Genomic DNA, 18,495 nt, shown 5'->3' with positions numbered 1-18,495 from the left:
TGGACTATTGTCTTTATTCAACCTCACCTACTATGTAACTATATACTGCACTTACTTGGTGCCCTCTGTTTTCTTTATGTCTGAAGTACCAACACTTCCCCATCATGCCAAAAAAAAAAAAAAGTTTTGCTGAAGTTACTTTAAACTAAGCAGACTTTGTGGGTAAAAGATGCTCCACCCTTTAATATGTGGTCTCACATACTAGGTTATATAACTAAGCTTAGGAAAAATAAAATCATTACATTATTTTTCATAAAATAAATAGATCAATAACCAGTTTCTATGCATAAATAAAGCTAGATATACCTAAAGGAATTATCCCTCTGTGTCTGAAATAAGAACTGTCTGTGACCCCTAGCCATCAGAATTGGTCATCGTGGTGGTCTTTGGGGCAGGTCTGAACTGAGGCAGCTGTGACAAAGACTGTTCATATTTTGGACACTTCAAAGCCCAATATATACAACAGTACCTAGCTTATCCTATACATTGTTCCCCATCATATACAATTAATATGTTGGTGTCTCTCTAAAAGTTCTTTCACCAGCTTTTCTAAGGAGAAGAGATGCTCGTCTGCATCTTCTGGTACAAGGTCCCTGAGTGAATTGGCGAGTTCAAACAGGTATTCTGTGTTTTTTCCGCTGGGGCCGACCGCGTAGAAAATCTGCTCTGCGATGTCTTCTAAGGGAGCGGGGCCAAGGTAGTTGGGATTATCACAGGTTCCGATATAGAGGAGAACATTGAACGGTTTTATGGAAGGATCTTTGGGGTAAAAGACAACAGTTGTAGTCCTGTAGCCGCCCTTCTCTCGGAAATCGAGGTACGCTTTGACTTCATCCTCCTTTCCCTCTGGCAGCCTGTAAGCGACTCCCCATACACAGCCCTGTTAAGAAGAAAATATACTGTTAAAGTAGACCTCTCAGTGACTACATGTAATCATCATTATCAAAAAGTACTCCTTAAGGTGTAACTAATAAAAACCACATAGGGGTTTGCGACAGGAGTCACTTTGGTTGGGGGGCCTGTGGAACCCAGTTTACCTTAGAGAGGTTGGGAAATCCCTCTCTCAGCTCCCTAGGCCCCTCTTATGTGTAAGTCACCCGGTGTCTATTAGTGACATATGGTGACCAAGGAAATGATAGACAGCTACTTGATGGACACTGAGAATATGCTTTGAATTACTTCAACTGGTACAGTGATGTTTGTCAGCCATGTATCTCAAGTGAAGTTTATTCCTGGCCTCATGGATTCTGAACATGTTGATTGAAAGAGCTGGTCACATTGGCCTCTGTTCCATGTTCCTCAATGTCAGAGACGGACAGTCTGTCACTGGTGGTCTCTTCCTATTGTCTGTATAAAAAGGTGCTCTGTGTTTATACTTGGGATAATGTGTAATTTTGTTTTAGCCTTGTTGACAGCAGTCTGGTCTTCCAGGCTGGTTTAAGGGCGCTAAGTTAATTAGCATGTTAATGATAACCTTGTCTAGATGGGATTAGCCATGACTCAGTTGTACCTCGTTATCTAACCATTGTGTGAAGTTTTGGGTAAATATTCGAGTCATTGTTCATGTAGTGACTGACATACTAGTGTATAAAAAGTCTGTTTCTTGTTCAATAAAGGAATTGATGTTTTCAGATACATACAAGCGAAGTTGTCAGGCTAGTTTTGTATGTAGGGTGGCTGGAGTTTATGATATCTATGTTCAAGACCGTAGGAAGCCGTATACTGACGGAAACCCACAGAGCGTGGGTCGCGGTTCCGTTACAGGGCTATTTACTAAAGCTGTAGAGTGCAAAATTTGGTGCCGCTCTGTAAAGAAATCAATTCGCTTCCATGTTTTTTTTTTTTTTGTCAAAGCTTAATTGAAGTTAGGAGCCGATTAGTTTTTTTTCCATACAGAGCTGCACCAGATTTTGCCCTCTCCAGTTTTAGTAAATCAACCCCATTATGTAAATCAATGTATCTTCTGCAATGCTGCCCTGCGATAGAAATACACCCAGTGTTCATGAAAAAAAAATAAAAATAAAATCAACCATAAAAAGTGTCCATACTTAAAATTCATAGACCCACAAATTGGGGTGTTCAGATTCCCACATCAACTCCTCCAAAACGATCACCACTCCTTCAGGACAGGAGCTCACCACATGTACTGTATATGCCTCTCATATTATAGGCAGACATAAATGGCTTTAAATAAAGATCATTTGTGATCTGGTGGTTAAGCGGTGCGCTCCTTCACTCATCCCCATAATGGGTACCATTATAATCTCAAACATTCACAAGAAAAAACTCCAATGATGAAGTAAGCTCAAAAACTAAATATTTAAAATAAAAGAATCCTAAAAAGAGCCCTTTCACAACGAGGCGCTTAAAAATTGCTCATAAAAATGTTGAGCGCTTTTGCGGCGCTAGTGGTGCACTTATAAAAGAACCATTTTGAGGCGCTTCCTATTGTTTTCAATAGAGGGGGGCATTTTTTTTTTTTTAAGCGCTCCAAACATGCTCCAAAGAGGCTGCTTGCAAGATTTTTTTTCACCGCCCCACCAGCGCACCACCCCAGTGTGAAAGCGATCATTGATTTTAATAGGAGGAGGTTTTTGTGAGTTTTTCAGGCACTTTTTTTAGCGCCAAAGCACTGGAAAGGCATCTGTGTGAAAGGGCTCTTAAGCCCCGTACACACGTACCGATTGTCGGCCGTAAATATTCGGCCGCCAACCGATCAGCCGATTGTAGGCTTGTTAGTATGATGCTTCCGACAGCGCATTTTCGGCCGAATAGAATCTGTCGTGCAGACTTTAAAATTTTTGTTGTCCGTCACCAGAACGGCCGATTGTTCGCCAGTCAGTATAGATTTCGTCCGACAGACAGCAGATTAGCAAGACTGGGCATGCTCAGAAAAGAAAAAAAAAAGACAAGGAAAGTTAATCACATGACATCACTTCTGCAGTCGGCTGTTGTTGGCCGACAAAATTTGTGTGCAGTCTTTTGCACTTTTCAACAGACACGACAGCCCTGGACAAAAGACGGCCGATCGTTCGGCCGACGATCAGTACGCGTGTACGGGGCATTAGGCTCGATTCACACCTATGCATGTTGCTTTTGAGTGTTGCTGTAGTACTTTTTGCTGTGCTTTCCACAGTTTTTTACCGCAATTTATAATTACGTTCTTTTTATGCTTTTTTTTTGTGGAAAATTTGTTGGGCAGTTTTAAAAAAAAATGCAAATCGTGGCAAAAACGCAGTACTTGCTTTTCTGCAGCTTTTCCATTGAAGCCTATTGAACCAAACAAAGCACTGTTTTGCGTTTAAAAAAAGTCCCTGACCCTTTCCAAAAACGCATTGATGTGAACGTGTTCCATAGGAACCCATGTTACACAAAATGTCCTGCATTTCTGCAAAAAGCATGAAAAAAAAAAAAAAAAGCCTCGGTGTGAATGGAGCCTAACAAAGATAAAACTCGGCAGACATATCAAAACAAAATGGCTGGAAAATCAAAGAACAGACAGCATTACACTATACAGCGTACCACTCGGAATCTCACAGCTCCAGGGGCGTGGCCTGGCAAAAACTGTAAGTGATGTCAGGACTGCTGTTTGAACCCACAAGGCCCCAGACAGATAACCTGACGCCACATACAGCCAATGCTTCAGGTATGAATGAACAGTGTGTGATCAGTACCGGGGCAATTACTGGAACTGATCCTTTGTTTGGCTCTCTTTGCAGCAGCTGAAATCAAAAAAGGGAGGGGAGAAGCGGCCAGCTTTTAGCTGCTGCAGAGAGCCATACAGGAGATTAGTTTCAGTAATTGCCCCCCTGCCACACCGATCACCCTCCCTGCCCAGATCTGATTCACCCTGCTGCCTGCCTCCCCAGTTGGCCCCACCCCTGTACAGGGAGCCGGTGGTACCCCCCATCTACAGTCCTGAGTGATGTAACCAGACATGGCACCATACTGGTTCCTGTCGAAATGGGGAGATCCTGAGCGGTACACTGTATACCATCATGCGGTCTGTTCTTTGGTCTTATGGCCCTAGAAATTTTAGAGGGTGTTTCACAAAGTGATTTTTCAACAAAATAAAACAAAAACACTACCATTACACACAATCTAAAGGCCTATGTTCTGTTTCTATAGATTGTTCAGTTCTTACCACTCAGTTGTGGCCTACCAGACTTCCAGCCAGTTGCACATCCCCTCGCCTTCCATAGTGCCTATAACCTTCCATAATTGCCCTTTGTACCCCTCAATGTCCTGCAGTGACCCCACGCCCCTTGAATGCACTCAGCCCCCCCAGTGCCCCCCCCAACTTTCCACAGTTCCCTCCAGGCTTCAACAGTGCCCCTGTAAAGCCCCCAGCCTCCTGGAGAGACCCCAGTCCCCTCCATAAACCTCACCCACAACATGGCCAAGTTTGCTGCCAAGTCCCCTAACCCCCCTTCCAACAGTGATACCCAACCCAGCCCAGAGCCCTCCAGCATTTCAATACATTTTTTGCATTCCTGTTCTTTTCTGTTTCAATGGTTTTTAAAAAGCACCAAAAAAAAAGGTACAAACCATACAATGAGAACATACACTATTGTCAAAAGTATTGGGGCACCTGCCTTTAAACGTACATGAACTTTAATGGCATCTCAGTCTTAGTCCGTAGGGTCAAAAAAACTGAATTTTTGTAAAATCTTACCTGTAAAATTCCTTTCTCCGAGTCCTCCGACAGTCGCCGCCTCTTCATATTCGTCACATATGGGGTATTAGACTTTGCTCCGAAGGAGTAGCTAGGCAACAGAATATGTTAACATTAAAGCTTTTAACATATCCCACCCTCAAGGGGTGGTCCCCTCAGTCAATACCCTCCTACTTCCTGCAACCATATCTCAGTTTTAGTGGAATAGCAGTAGAGTATACAACCAAACCCCAAAAGAGGGGCGGGGGCGGCGACTGTCGGAGGACTCAGAGAAAGGAATTTTACAGGTAAGATTTTACAAAAATTCAGTTTTCTCTTACGTCCTCCGACAGTCGCCGCCTCTTCATATTCGTCACATATGGGGACGTCCCAAAGCAGTGCAAACATGAGGGGTGGGAAACGCATCCGCGCCGAAAAGGCAACGCAGTCTCCGCATCAAAGAAAGGAACCTTACCAAAGGAAGGAAACCAGCTGGGCAACAGAAAAAAACAAGTGCTCAACAGGAGCAACAACCCAGGAAAAGACAAAAAACCAGGGGATATAAAAACTTATCCCAACAGCCAGAGGTCCCTAACAAGGCACCCTAGGGAACTGCCGCACTAAGAACCTTGCGGCCAAAGGAAGCATCCGCCGATGCCTGGACATCTACTTTGTAGAATCTTGTGAACGTGTGTACGGTCGACCAGGTCGCCGCCTTACACACCTGGGCTACAGAAGCCCCATGACGACAGGCCCAAGACGTACTCAAAGATCTAGTAGAGTGCGCCTTCACAGGCACAGGGGGAACCTTCCCCTGCAAAGCATAGGCCTGTTCAAAGGTCTGCCTGATCCATTTGGCGATGGTAGAGGCCGAATCCGCCATGCCCTTCCGAGGACCCTCTGGAAGAACAAACAAGGAGTCCGTCTTTCGAAAAGACTCAGTCGATTTAAGGTAAACCCTTATCGCCCGAACAACATCCAGAGAATGCAATCTCACCTCCTTTGGATGTTTAGGCTTCGCGCACAGCGAAGGTAAGACAATATCCTCATTAAGATGGAATTCCGAAACTAGTTTCGGAAGAAAAGAAGGATTAGGTCGTAAGACCACCTTATCCAAATGAACAACCAGGTACGGAGACTTGCAGGACAAAGCTGCCATCTCCGACACTCTGCGAGCCGAAGTGATCGCCACCAAAAAGGCGACCTTATTGGACAACATAGACAACGAGATCTCCCTGATCTGTTCAAAAGGAGCACGTTGCAACACAGACAGAACGAGATTCAAGTCCCAAGGGGGCAAAGGATCCCTCCTAGGAGGAACCAGATGCCGCACACCCTGAACAAAAGTGCCAACCAAGGAGTTGGAAGCCACGGGACGTTGAAACAGAACGGCCAGTGCAGACACCCGACCCTTTATCGTAGCCAGCGCCAAACGCTGATCAACACCCGTTTGAAGAAAAGACAGCACACGGGAAACCGAGTACGTGCGGGGTGAAAACCCCCTGGACTCACACCAGGCAAAATAGGCCTTCCAAGTACGGTAATAAACCTTCCCCGAGGAAGACTTCCTCGCGTTGATCAAAGTATGAACGACCTCTGGAGAGAGACCCCTCTCCTTCAGGACCTCGGTCTCAACAGCCAGGCCGTCAAAGCCAGCGACCGTAAAGCAGGATGGTATATCGGTCCTTGAGACAGTAGATCGTCTCGAAGAGGCAGACGCCACGGAGCGTCGACCGCCAGATTCACGAGGTCTGCGTACCAGGACCGGCGAGGCCAGTCCGGTGCCACAAGAATCACCGTGCTGCGTTCCGAGTGTAACCTGCGAAGGAACCTGGACAGCAACTGAATCGGTGGAAACGCGTACATCAGCCTGTACTGATGCCACGGGGCCACTAACGCGTCCGACGCGTCTGCCCGAGGGTCGCGCGTCCTTGCCACGAACCTTTTCACCTTGTTGTTGAGACGAGACGCGAACAGGTCCACATCTGGAAGACCCCACTTCGCGCACAACATCCGGAAGACAGCGGGGTGGATAGACCATTCCCCCTGATCCAGGGTCTGGCGACTCAGATAGTCCGCCTGCCAATTCTCCACTCCCGGAATGTGAACCGCCGTTATCGCCGGGACATGAGTCTCGGCCCAAGACAGAATGTCGGCCACTTCTCGAGCCGCTCGGGCACTCCTGGTGCCCCCTTGGTGGTTGATGTAGGCCACCGCCGTGGCATTGTCCGTCTGCACCCGAACCGGGCAGCCCTGCAGCCGGTCCGTCCAGCGATGAAGACAGAGCTTTATCGCACGCAATTCCAGAATGTTGATCGGAAGGGAAGACTCCCCCCTCTGACCAAGTTCCCTGGGCGGACAGAACGCCCAGAACACCACCCCAGCCCGACAGGCTGGCATCTGTGGTGATCACCGTCCACGAGACAGGACGAAACGACTTGCCCCCGGACACCATCGGGGACTGGAGCCACCACAGGTGGTCTCTTCTGGTGCGATGACTCAACGAGATTTGAAGATCCAGAGATTGAGGTCGCCCGTCCCACCTGGACAGGATCTCCGCTTGGAGACCCCGCGTGTGAAACTGGGCGAAGGGAATCGCCTCGAAAGCCGAGACCATCAATCCCAGACATCTCATGCACGTCCGCAGAGACGAGTGCGAAACGTCCCTGAGGGACCTGACCTCCTCCTGAAGAGTTCTGAGTTTGTCTTCCGGCAAGAAGACCTTCGCCTGCACCGAGTCCAGAATCATTCCCAGGTAGGGAAGACGAACCGACGGACTCAGTGTCGACTTTGGAAAATTTATCGTCCAACCAAACTCCTGCAGAGTTTGCATCGTGACAGACAGGTCCTTCTCCAGACCCTGGCTGGTCGCAGACCGAACCAGAATGTCGTCCAGATACCCCAGGACAGAAATGCCCTGGGCCCTCAGTAATGCCAGAACCGGTGCAAGCACCTTGGTGAAGACCCGCGGAGCCGAGGCGAGACCAAAAGGCAACGCCACGAACTGGTAGTGATCCCCTGCAATGGCAAATCGAAGGAACCTCTGGTGACCCTCGAAAATGGGGATGTGAAGATACGCATCCTTCAAATCGATGGAGGCCATGAATTCCCCCGGAACCAGGGCAGCCACCACCGACCGCAGGGATTCCATGCGGAACTTGCGAACCCGCACAGAGCGGTTCAGAGCCTTCAAGTCCAGATTTGGACGAACCTTGCCCTCCTTTCTGGGCACGGTGAACAGATTGGAATAAAACCCCCGAAATCTGTCCCGATGAGGCACCGGAACCACCACTCCCTGAGCCCTCAGGTCCCGCACCGCCAGGTGCAGGTCCCGCAAACGCTCTGGAGACAGTTGAAGATTTGAGGGAAAAAAATCTGCTCTCCGGCCGAGAGAGAAACTCGATCTTGTAACCAGACCGAACGATCTCCTGAACCCACCTGTCCCGCACACGGGCCAACCAGGGTTGAAGAAAACCGAGCAAGCGTCCCCCCACCCCAAAACTGGGTGAGGGCGCCCCTTCAGGCCGAACTGTTATGGGCTGCAGATCCGGATTGGCCGGACTTCTGTTTCCCAGACCAGGGCTTCTTCTGAGAGCCTTGACCTTTGAACGGCTTGCCCTTGTAGTGCGGCCGAAAGGCACGAAAGGACCCCTGAGGGGGCCGAAAATTAGCATGCTTCTTCCCAGAAGCCCCCTTAGCCTTGGGGAAATGGGGCAAGAGAGTGCTCTTACCCCCGGTGATCCCCTTAATCAACACATCCAAGGACTCCCCAACAAGGCGAGACCCATCATAAAGGTAGATTGGCTAAGGTCTTACGCGAAGATTGGTCCACCGACCAACATTTTAACCAAACCAGGCGGCGAGACAACACCGCCACGCTGTGCACACGTGCAGTCAATGGAACCAGGTCCAGGTCCGCATCACACAGATACATGACACCCTGGTGGATTTGATCCACCATATCCAGGGTCGCCGGCGAGGCCGAGTCGGCCACTAGGACGCGCCTAAGCATCTGCGTCCAACTTGCGATCGCCTGGGCCGCCATGAGAGAGGCAAACAGAGCTTTAAGCATAGAACCCGTAACAGAATAAGTATGACGGGCAAGAGACTCCAACCTCCTATCCGTGGCATCACGGAACACAGGGGAATCCTCTGCAGGAATCGCAGTGGCCTTGTTCAAAACCGCAATTGCGTGATCCACTGGGGGAGGTACACACCACCTTTCATCAGTGGAAGTCGAGAAAGGATAACGCAGCTTGAACCTACTTGGTACAGCAAAAGGTTTGCGCAGATTGCGCCATTGTTCCTTAACAGCGCGCTGAAAATCATCATTGCAGGGAAAAACCTGCGGTGTCCTGCGTTTTCTCTGCGTCCCATAAGCCGCCAAGGCAGCGGGGGGACACACTTCATCCTGCAAACGCAATGTTTGCTTTATGGAAGCAATCAATTCATCCATGATTGCAAGCTCTTCAGCCGAGCCAGGGGGAGAATTATCAACCCCCTCAACTTCAGCCTCCACTTCGGACCCCACTAGATCTAAGGAGGAGCGGGACCCCGATAAGGAGGCACCCGCCATAACAACCCCATCCCCTTCACCCTCAGAATCAGAGGAAAGAGCAATTCTGGGTCTTTTAGTAGATTGAGCAGCCACCAGCATCTGCACCTGAGCAGCAAGGCCAGCCACAATAGTGGCTAAATCCCCCCCTGGGGGGGGAAACAGCGGTCCCCTGGCTTTCCACCAAGGCGGTAGGAAATTTGCCCTCCTGAGAATCCATTGCCCCTGTAATACCAGACAATAAAGGGTTAACTGCCCCTTTAAGCAAGCGCGGCAAGCGCAGCCCACCGCACCACACTCAAGCACAATGAGACCCCCACAGGGAATATGCAAACTGAACACAGGCAATGGATAGCAAGATCAGAAGGATAAAACCTGAGGAGACCCTCACCGCTGCTGCTGCCTCGATCGGTGTTCCTGGAAAGAGGAAGTGATGCTGCCAGGGCGCTCTATGAAAGCCTATGGAGGCTACAAGAAAATGGCCGCCATGCATGTAAAACATGCGGCCGGAGCGAGTGTAGGCAAAATGGCGCCGTTTGGCGCCGAAAACGCCGCTCCACAGTGTAGTAATTCACACATGTCATCCATGTATAAGAACACATGTCAGATCGCCGCAGCGATCGCTGTAAATGCCCAAACATGCCAAAAAAACATGCCCCACAGCACACAGCTTTTCACACTGACCAGACTGACACACACAGTGTCACACAGCTCCCCCCCCCCTTGCAGCCCACAGCAAGCAGCCGAGAGATAGGGAGACAAGCAGTGTGAATAGAGGCAGGTTACACAGTCCCAGACTGACACCCCCCCAGACAGACAGGTCCCCACATAGATACACTTACCTCTTAATGGCGTGGGGGACCCACACAGGCGAACAAGCCGCTGCACATGAGGCAGGGAGAGTCGCAATTCAAGACGCACAAAAAAATGGATTTTTGTAAAATCTTACCGTAAAATCCTTTTCTCTTAGCTCATTGACAGACGTAGTCCTCGGTGATACACCACCTTCAGGTTATGTTGCCTCCACAGGAGCAGGACTAGACAGGAAATTAAAAAGCTCTGGCCACACCCCAGGGGCAGTCCCAGAGGGTATATCCTCTCTCTCTGCCTCAGCAAATCAGTTATGTGAAAAAGCAGTCTTTAGAGATTTTAACCCAACTCAAAAAAACAGAGGGGCGGGGACTACGTCTGTCAATGAGCTAAGAGAAAAGGATTTTACGGTAAGATTTTACAAAAATCCATTTCTCTAGCGCTCATTGACAGACGTAGTCCTCGGTGATACACCACCTTCGGGACGTCCCAGAGCAGTATCACAACTGAGGGGTGGGAAAATGGAAATCAAATCCCAATCTAGAAGGCCCAACCGGTGCCAACTAGAAGTTTACAATGCTCATCCTTAATGATGAGACTCAACAAAAAAAAAAGAGAAAAAAAATTTTTTTTTTTTTTTTTTTCAAACAGAAAAAAACCCTCGAGGTAGACCACCGGTCTCCTCAAATTGCGGCCTGCAAAACCTTGCGGCCAAATGAGGCATCCGCCGATGCCGTCACATCAATTTTATAGAACTTTGTAAAGGTATGTACCGACGACCAGGTGGCCGCCTTACATACCTGGACCACTGACGCCTGATGGCGAAAGGCCCAGGAAGTACTGAGCGCTCGAGTGGAGTGCGCCCTAACAGGGAACGGAGGACTCTGACCCTTAATAGAATAAGCCTGTACCACCGTTTGTCTAATCCATTTGGCAATGGTCGCGGCAGATGCAGGCAAACCCTTTCTGGGGCCATCCGTGATCACAAAAAGTGAATCCGTCTTACGGAATGATTCCGCAGCTTTCAGGTATACCCTGATTGCCCGAACCACATCTAAGGAATGCAACGCATGTTCCCGATGATGCTTGGGCTGAGGACACAAGGAAGGTAGTACAATATCTTCATTCAGATGAAAATCTGAAACCACCTTGGGAAGAAAAGATGGCTTAGGATGAAGTACTACCTTATCCCTATGAATCACTAGGTATGGTGACTGGCATGATAATGCAGCCAGTTCTGACACCCTGCGAGCAGAAGTAATAGCCACCAAGAAGGCCACCTTCTGGGATAAAGTAAGCAAGGGAATCTCCCTGATGTTTTCAAAGGGAGGTTTCTGTAGAACCGACAAAACCAAATTAAGATCCCAAGGCGGTAAGGGCGCGCGGACTGGAGGAGCCAGGTGCCGCACCCCCTGGATGAAATTCCGCACCAAGGATTTGGTAGCTAAAGGCTTCTGAAAGAAGATTGCTAATGCTGAAACTTGACCCTTGATGGTGCTCAAGGCTAGCTTCTGCTCAACCCCTTGTTGCAAAAAGGCCAATATTCGAGACACCGAATAGGTACGTGGAGGAAATCCTAAAGATTCGCACCACGCAATACAAGTTTTCCATGTGTGATAATAGACTTTGCTGGAAGTCGCTTTCCTTGCTTTAATAAGGGTAGGAATGACTGAAGCTGACAAACCTCTGTCCTTCAGTACTTGGGTCTCAATGGCCAGGCCATTAAACCCAGCGACTGTAAAGCATGATGGTAAATTGGTCCTTGAGACCACAGACACTCCCTGAGACGAAGTTCCCACGGAACGTGTACGACTAACATGTCCAAGTCGGCCAGGCCGGCTTGAGGAGGCCAGCCTAGAATTTCTAGGACCACTGGCGCTGATTGAATCTGAACCAGGCGTCCCTAGAGGTATCTGGCCCCGACCATCCGAGAAAGTCTGGTCGTTTTCTGTTCCCACACATTTATCAGATACCTGATAGTTATCAGGAAAGGTGATCTTTTCTGGTTGAACCTCAGGGACCGAAGTCACCCGACTAGAGGCTACTTGGCCTATCTGGTCAACCAGATCCGATTCCTGTGAGGTATCGGGACTAATCTTGGGAAAAGGTAAAGGAAAAGATCTATTCAGGGAACGGTAACTACCGCTTCCTGTAGAACTTAAATGTTGGAAGGGAAGAATCACACCGGTAGTAGTGGTTAATGCTCGATCTAATGTCCTGAATACCGGTGAAAACGTCCCCCCACCCTGAAACCGGGTGGGGGCGCACCTTCAGGCTGTGTACTCCTTTGCTTCGGGTTTGGCTGGGTTGGTCCCCTTCTTGAACCCTCCTGGAGGAGTCTTGCCTTTCCCGCTAGTACCAGCCGGGCGCCCTTTATGGGCGGTAAAGAAAGGTCCTCGCTTGTTGCGAGGTCCCTTAGCTTTAGCAGCCTGTGGCAAAAAAGTGCTCTTGCCCCCAGTGGCATCCTTAATGATTTCATCTAGGTTGGCCCCAAATAGACGATTCCCCTGAAAGGGGAGATTTGTCAAGGTCTTCTTGGAACCTAGGTCAGCTGACCAGCATTTTAACCACAGCACACGTCTGAGGATCACCGCTGTCTTAGATGCATGCCCTAATAAGGGAGTAGTGTCCAAGGCTGCGTCACAGATAAACTGTAGCCCTTGTATAATCTGTTCCATCAAATCAGATGTCTCCTGGGGAATATCTTTTCCCCTAAGATCTTGGCGTACCATTTTCGCCCATTCCGTAAGTGTCTGGGAAACTAGACCAATAACAATTACTGGTCTAAAAGCTGACCCTATCAGAGAGAAGATGGTGCGGGACTCTGCTTCCATCTTTCGATCCACCGGATCCTTAAAGGACGAAGTGTCCTCCACTGGAATAACCGTGGCTTTATTCAGCCTGGAAATAGGCGGATCCACGACTGGTGGTACCGTCCATTTCTTAATGATGGATTCCTCAAACGGATAGCGTCTAGCAATACGCTTGGAAATAGTAAAGGTACGTTTAGAATGCTCCCATTCTCCTTTAATCTGATTACCGAAACATTTAGGTACAGGAAAAGCCTTCATCGTCTTGATGGGCTTATTAGTACCAAAAGGAATCTCTGTTTCAGTTGCCTCTGCCGGTAAAGCCTCAAGTTTTAAGGTTTCCTGCACTGCCACAACTAGTGCGTCCACCAATGCTTCTTCCTGAATAATAGCAGGAGAAGAAACGTCCTCCTCACTGTCTGAGGGGGCTTTACCTGGGATAACAGCCCTTGCAGAGGAACCTGCAATTGCCGTGACCACCTCCGAATCTGAATCAGAGGTGTCAGATGGTATAAGGGTAGGCGGGGGTCGCTTCCTTGACCCCCGTCCCTGACAGGCCGCCTCCACCCGAGCCACCATAGACTCCAAAATTGCTGTAAATGACTCTATACTCTGTGCACCGGCGGGTCCCGTGGCCCCCTCGAGGGAAACAGGTGGGGGAATATGTGTGGCAGGGTCCATGATAATTCCAGTTACTTCCTGGATAATATAATTCAAAAATAAAACTTTTTTTTTTTTTTCCGACCCCCAGCGCCACAAAAGCCCCTTAGTGTTACCTGCTAGGGATCCCTATCGATCGAGAGAGAGAGAGAGAGATAGACCCCCAGGCTCACCACTTGATGCTCAGAGTTTAACTGCAACAGGTTACAGCGCTGTCTTGACAAACAGGAAGTCTATTGGCTGGCTGCCCAGGAAAAAAGGAGGCGGCTCTGCCCCTCTGTACGCCTTCCGGCGCCTCCCCCAAGCTCCACGAGGTGTTTGGATCACCTCAAACATGGCCGCCCCCATGCTGGAGACACGAGGCTACGCCAAAATGGCGGCTCGTGCGATCCAGCAAAAAAAAATGGCGGCGGCCCGTACTGAATAGCGGTGTGCTGCAGGGCACACAACACTCTCTCTGCATGGGGATATGGCGTGGTTGGCGGTACCGGCCCTGGCGGACCGCATGGCCGTTCGGGAGGCCTGCTAATAGCTGGAGATCTGATTAGGAAGGCAGTCTACATGTCCGTGGCTTCTGACTGGTAGGTAGCTTATTCTTAACCCATAAGATTCCCAGAATGCCACAGATTACATCTTTAAACATGTATGGCCTCCTGGCTTTTTGCACACATAAAATCACACTCAAAGTAGGAGGATCTGTGTCATGTTGTAGGATAGAAAGGGACTCTATCTTACCATACAGAGAGGGGCCCGCGTTCACCACAAAACCCGTCAGGGGGAAAGGGGGAACATACTACTCACCATACCGGAACCAGGCGGGCACCAACTCCTGACAGTACCCCTCTCCACCGGGGCGGGAGGGCTGTCGACCGATACGGACGCCGTGACTCATGGTCTTTGGCGTTTCAGCGAGACGTTTAACTCGCGTGGACAGTCCTTTAATGGGACTTTGTCGCGGCCGACCCAGCGCGGAGCTATGGCCTGCACGCGCTCGTAGGCTGAACTGGGGTGACCACCGGATCTCAACATCCAGCCCGTCGCCCAGTTCAGCTTTCTTGCTTGAAGATCTCACAGGAACACTGGAGAAAAAAAGCTGTCTAAAAAATCCTTTAAGAAAAACTTCTTGCCAGGACCTAAGATCCCAGCAAGGTATCTAGGTCCTTACTCCTAACTAGACAGAAAATAACTGATTTGCTGAGGCAGAGAGAGAGAGGATATACCCTCTGGGACTGCCCCTGGGGTGTGGCCAGAGCTTTTTAATTTCCTGTCTAGTCCTGCTCCTGTGGAGGCAACATAACCCGAAGGTGGTGTATCACCGAGGACTACGTCTGTCAATGAGCGCTAGAGAAATGGGGGTTAAGAAACCGCACAGCGTCCAGTGAGGTAGCCACCTCACCAATCATCCCTGCACCGAACAGGGATGGGTCGTTCACTGTGCCAGGAGCGTTACCTGGCTGAACGCTCGATGGCAGGCTGGGAAGCCACTGACCCACGACCTGCGACCAGGGGGATCAGCCCGAGACCCAGCCCGCATGATCCTCTTCATCAGAAGAACTAACTAACGCTGACAAAAATAACAGCTAAGTAAAGGTAGAGAGAAAACTCAAACAAAATATCAAAAAGAAGAAAGAGTCTGGGGCAGAAAGCCCCAGCACAGGAAAAGCCAGCCACTCCTGACAAGCTAGACATTAAAACTGGGATATGGTTGCAGGAAGTAGGAGGGTATTGACTGAGGGGACCACCCCTTGAGGGTGGGATATGTTAAAAGCTTTAATGTTAACATATTCTGTTGCCTAGCTACTCCTTCGGAGCAAAGTCTAATACCCCATATGTGACGAATATGAAGAGGCGGCGACTGTCGGAGGACGTAAGAGAAAATTGAGTTTAGGAGTGTGCTTCTGGAAGTGTCTTTGTGAGGTCAGGCACTGATGTCGGACAAGAAGGCCTGGCTCGCAGTCTCCACTCTAATTCAGCCCAAAGGTGTTCTATTGGGTTGAGATCAGGCCAGTCAAGTTCCTCCATCCCAAACTCGTTCATCCATGTCTTTATGAACCTTGCTTCGTGCACTGGTGCGCAGTCATGTTGGAACAGGAAGGGGCCATCCCCAAACTGTTCCCACAAAGTTGGGAGCATAAAATTGTCCAAAAGGTCTTGGTTTTTGGTATGCTGACGCCCTAAAAGTTCCCTTCACCAGAACAAAGGTGCCAAGCCCAACCCCTGAAAAACAACCCCACACCATAATCCACCAAATGATTTGGACCAGTGCACAATGCAAGGTCCATAAAGACCTGGATGAGTGAGTTTGGGGTGGAGGAACTTGACTGGCCTGCGCTGAGTCCTGACCTTAACCCAATAGGACACCTTTGGGATGAATTCGAGCGCAGACTGCGAGCTGCCTGACCTCACAAATGCACTTCTGGAAGAATGGTCAAACATTCCCATAGACACTCCTAAACCTTGTGGACAGCCTTCCCAGAAGAGTTGAAGCTGTTATAGCTGCAAAAGGGATGGCCAACTCAATACTGAACCCTACGGACTTATGCCCCGTACACACGTGCAGATTATCTGAAGACTTTTGTCTTCAGGTTTACCTTTTCTATGTAGTGCAAGGGCCTGCCGGATTGCATACAAATTGAAAGTGTTTAGGTTTGACCTCATATTATATGGTTTTGGTAAGTCTACAGACAAAAGTCTTCAGATAATCTGCACGTGTACGGGGCATAAGACGCCATTAAAGTTCATGTGTGTGTAAAGGCAGGTGTCCCAATACTTTCGACAATAAAGTGTAGTTCTGAATAAGGCACTATACAACATGAAGCTCATAAAGAAGTAACACACAGCGTCAGAATATATAAAAAGTGCAATATACAGAATTCCAGGGCTCCTCAGCGACATATTCCATCTGTTCATCCGAACGAGGTATAAACTGGATTTTCGGCAACACCACAAAAAAGTAATCCAAAAGGTAAATTACTGTACCATGTGTCTGTAAAGAACCCTATAATGGCTGGGGAAGTAAAGCCTCGAGTTTGAGGCATAAACCCGTGCCTCATAGACTGATGCCAAAACAAAAAAACTCAAGAAAAAAAATAATAAAATAGAAAAGAAGGAGATAGAGGAGGAAAGAAAGAAAAAGAGGTAGCAGAAACCGTAGAGATGGAATAGGCGTGTCCCTGCTGGAAGTCCCCCCCCCCCCCCTCCCGAGACCAGACCCCTGAGTCCCGCCACTGTCCCAAGATCAAGCCACACCTTGCAAATAGTGATGCTAAGGTCCCCAGATCTTCCCAAATTTTGATTGTTTATCTAAAAAGGATGCTGGCTAAGTTCTTTGCATTCCTGTCCTTTTTAATTGTGCAAGTAAAAACTTTTTTTTTTTTTTTTCTTTTCTTTTGGGGAATGGTTTTAAAATAGGAAAGGTTAAAAATTAATCTTAAAATTTGTTTAGATTTAGTTATATTAAAAAAAAAAAAAAAATTTAAATTTACTGGGCCCTGGTCTCAAAAACTCACAGCGGATTTAGAGATCTCTCAATTGCACGGTGCATTTGTACATAATGGGTTCTTCATTTAAATGCTATCTGAAGGTAAATTTACTCATTAAATATTCCTCTGTTAGATGTGGGAATAATTCTAAAATAATTCTAAAATCTAGCAACAAAACAGGAGGAAGGCATTGTCTGAATTTGTTTCTTGTAGTGACAATCAAGGCTTAATATCTGAAAAAAAAAAAAAAGAAGAAAACAAAGAAAGCACACTGCACATAGAAGGGAAAATGGTCTGATAAGGACAACTTTATTGAACTATAAAAGCACACAGAAAGTGACAGAACAACCAGTGAAAACAACAATGACCCTTCACTGCATGTGTTTACCAACCACCGGGCACAACATGACCCAGCCACATTCCAGCTGCATTTATCCTGCAATCAGCCTGTAAATTTTATTACTGACCGGATGTCCATTTAAATAAGGTCACTATAATATATATTAGAATGCTTCCTTTTTTTACACATTTTATCTTATAATGCAGAACAGTGAAACCGTCAGCCTAATTTGATAGTAGTAATATTAAAACAGAATTTTACTGAATTAAAATATGTTTATTATTTATACGATAATGTTTATTATATTTTTTTCATATTTTGTAAAGCGCTGCGCAAACTGTTGGCGTTATATACCGTATTTATCGGCGTATAACACGCACCTAAATTTTAGGGCAGAAATTTCAGGAAAAAAGCTGAAATTTAAAATAAACAGCTTTAAACTCAGAACATTTTTTAAAAATTAAATGTAGTCTTACCAGTGCCCACAAATGCAGCCTCATCAGCGCAGTGTCCTTAAATGCAGCCTCGCCAGTGCAGTGCCCATACATGCAGCCTAGTCACTGCAGTACCCATACATGCAGCCTTGCCAGTGCTCATACATGTAGCCTCGCCAGCGCCCATAATTGCAGCCTCGCCATCGCCCATACATGCAGCCTTCGCCAGTGCCCATAATTGCAGCCTCGCCATCGCCAGTGCCCATACATGCAGCCTTCGCCAGTGCCCATAATTGCAGCCTCGCCAGCGCCACTATACACAATCACATCGCTTTTAAAAATGTCCAGAAAGCAGTGCCGAGAGGTAGAAGGGGGCGGGCGGCGCCGAGAGGTAGAAGGGGGCGGGCGGCGCCGAGAGGTAGAAGGATGCGCTCTCATCGGAAGTCCTGGCGCGTATGATTGACGTCGGCATAGGAGGCGGGACTTCCGATGACAGCGCATCCTTCCTTCTCCTCTGCGTCGCCCGCCCCCTTCTACCTTTTGGCGCTGCCCGCCCCCTTCTACCTCTCGGCACTGCTTTCTAGACATTTTTTTTTTATATCGGCGTATAACACGCACAGCTACTTTTTCCTCCATTTTTAGGAGGAAAAAGTGCGTGTTATACGCCGATAAATACGGTAAGTCCTGTACAATAATAATAATAATAATAATAATTACATATTTATAATAAAGTAATATTTATTGGTTGTA

The 18,495-nt window shown here is 48.1% G+C and overlaps 1 protein-coding gene across 1 annotated transcript in view; it reads right to left on the bottom strand.

The window, feature by feature from the left end:
* Window positions 1–284: 284 nt before the first annotated feature.
* Window positions 285–18,495, bottom strand: part of CHAC2 (ChaC glutathione specific gamma-glutamylcyclotransferase 2) — an 86,347-nt gene continuing 68,136 nt past the window's right edge. The window contains exon 3 of the mRNA XM_082252008.1: window positions 285–880. Coding sequence (XP_082108134.1) covers window positions 497–880 — 384 coding nt within the window. The 3' untranslated portion in view covers window positions 285–496. The remainder of the gene's footprint in view (window positions 881–18,495) is intronic.

This window comes from Pelophylax lessonae (assembly GCF_965119305.1).
Source record: "Pelophylax lessonae genome assembly, chromosome: 3".
Lineage (NCBI taxonomy): Eukaryota > Metazoa > Chordata > Amphibia > Anura > Ranidae > Pelophylax > Pelophylax lessonae.
Note: the sequence above shows the minus strand (reverse complement) of the source record. Positions and strands in the feature narration are given on the sequence as shown.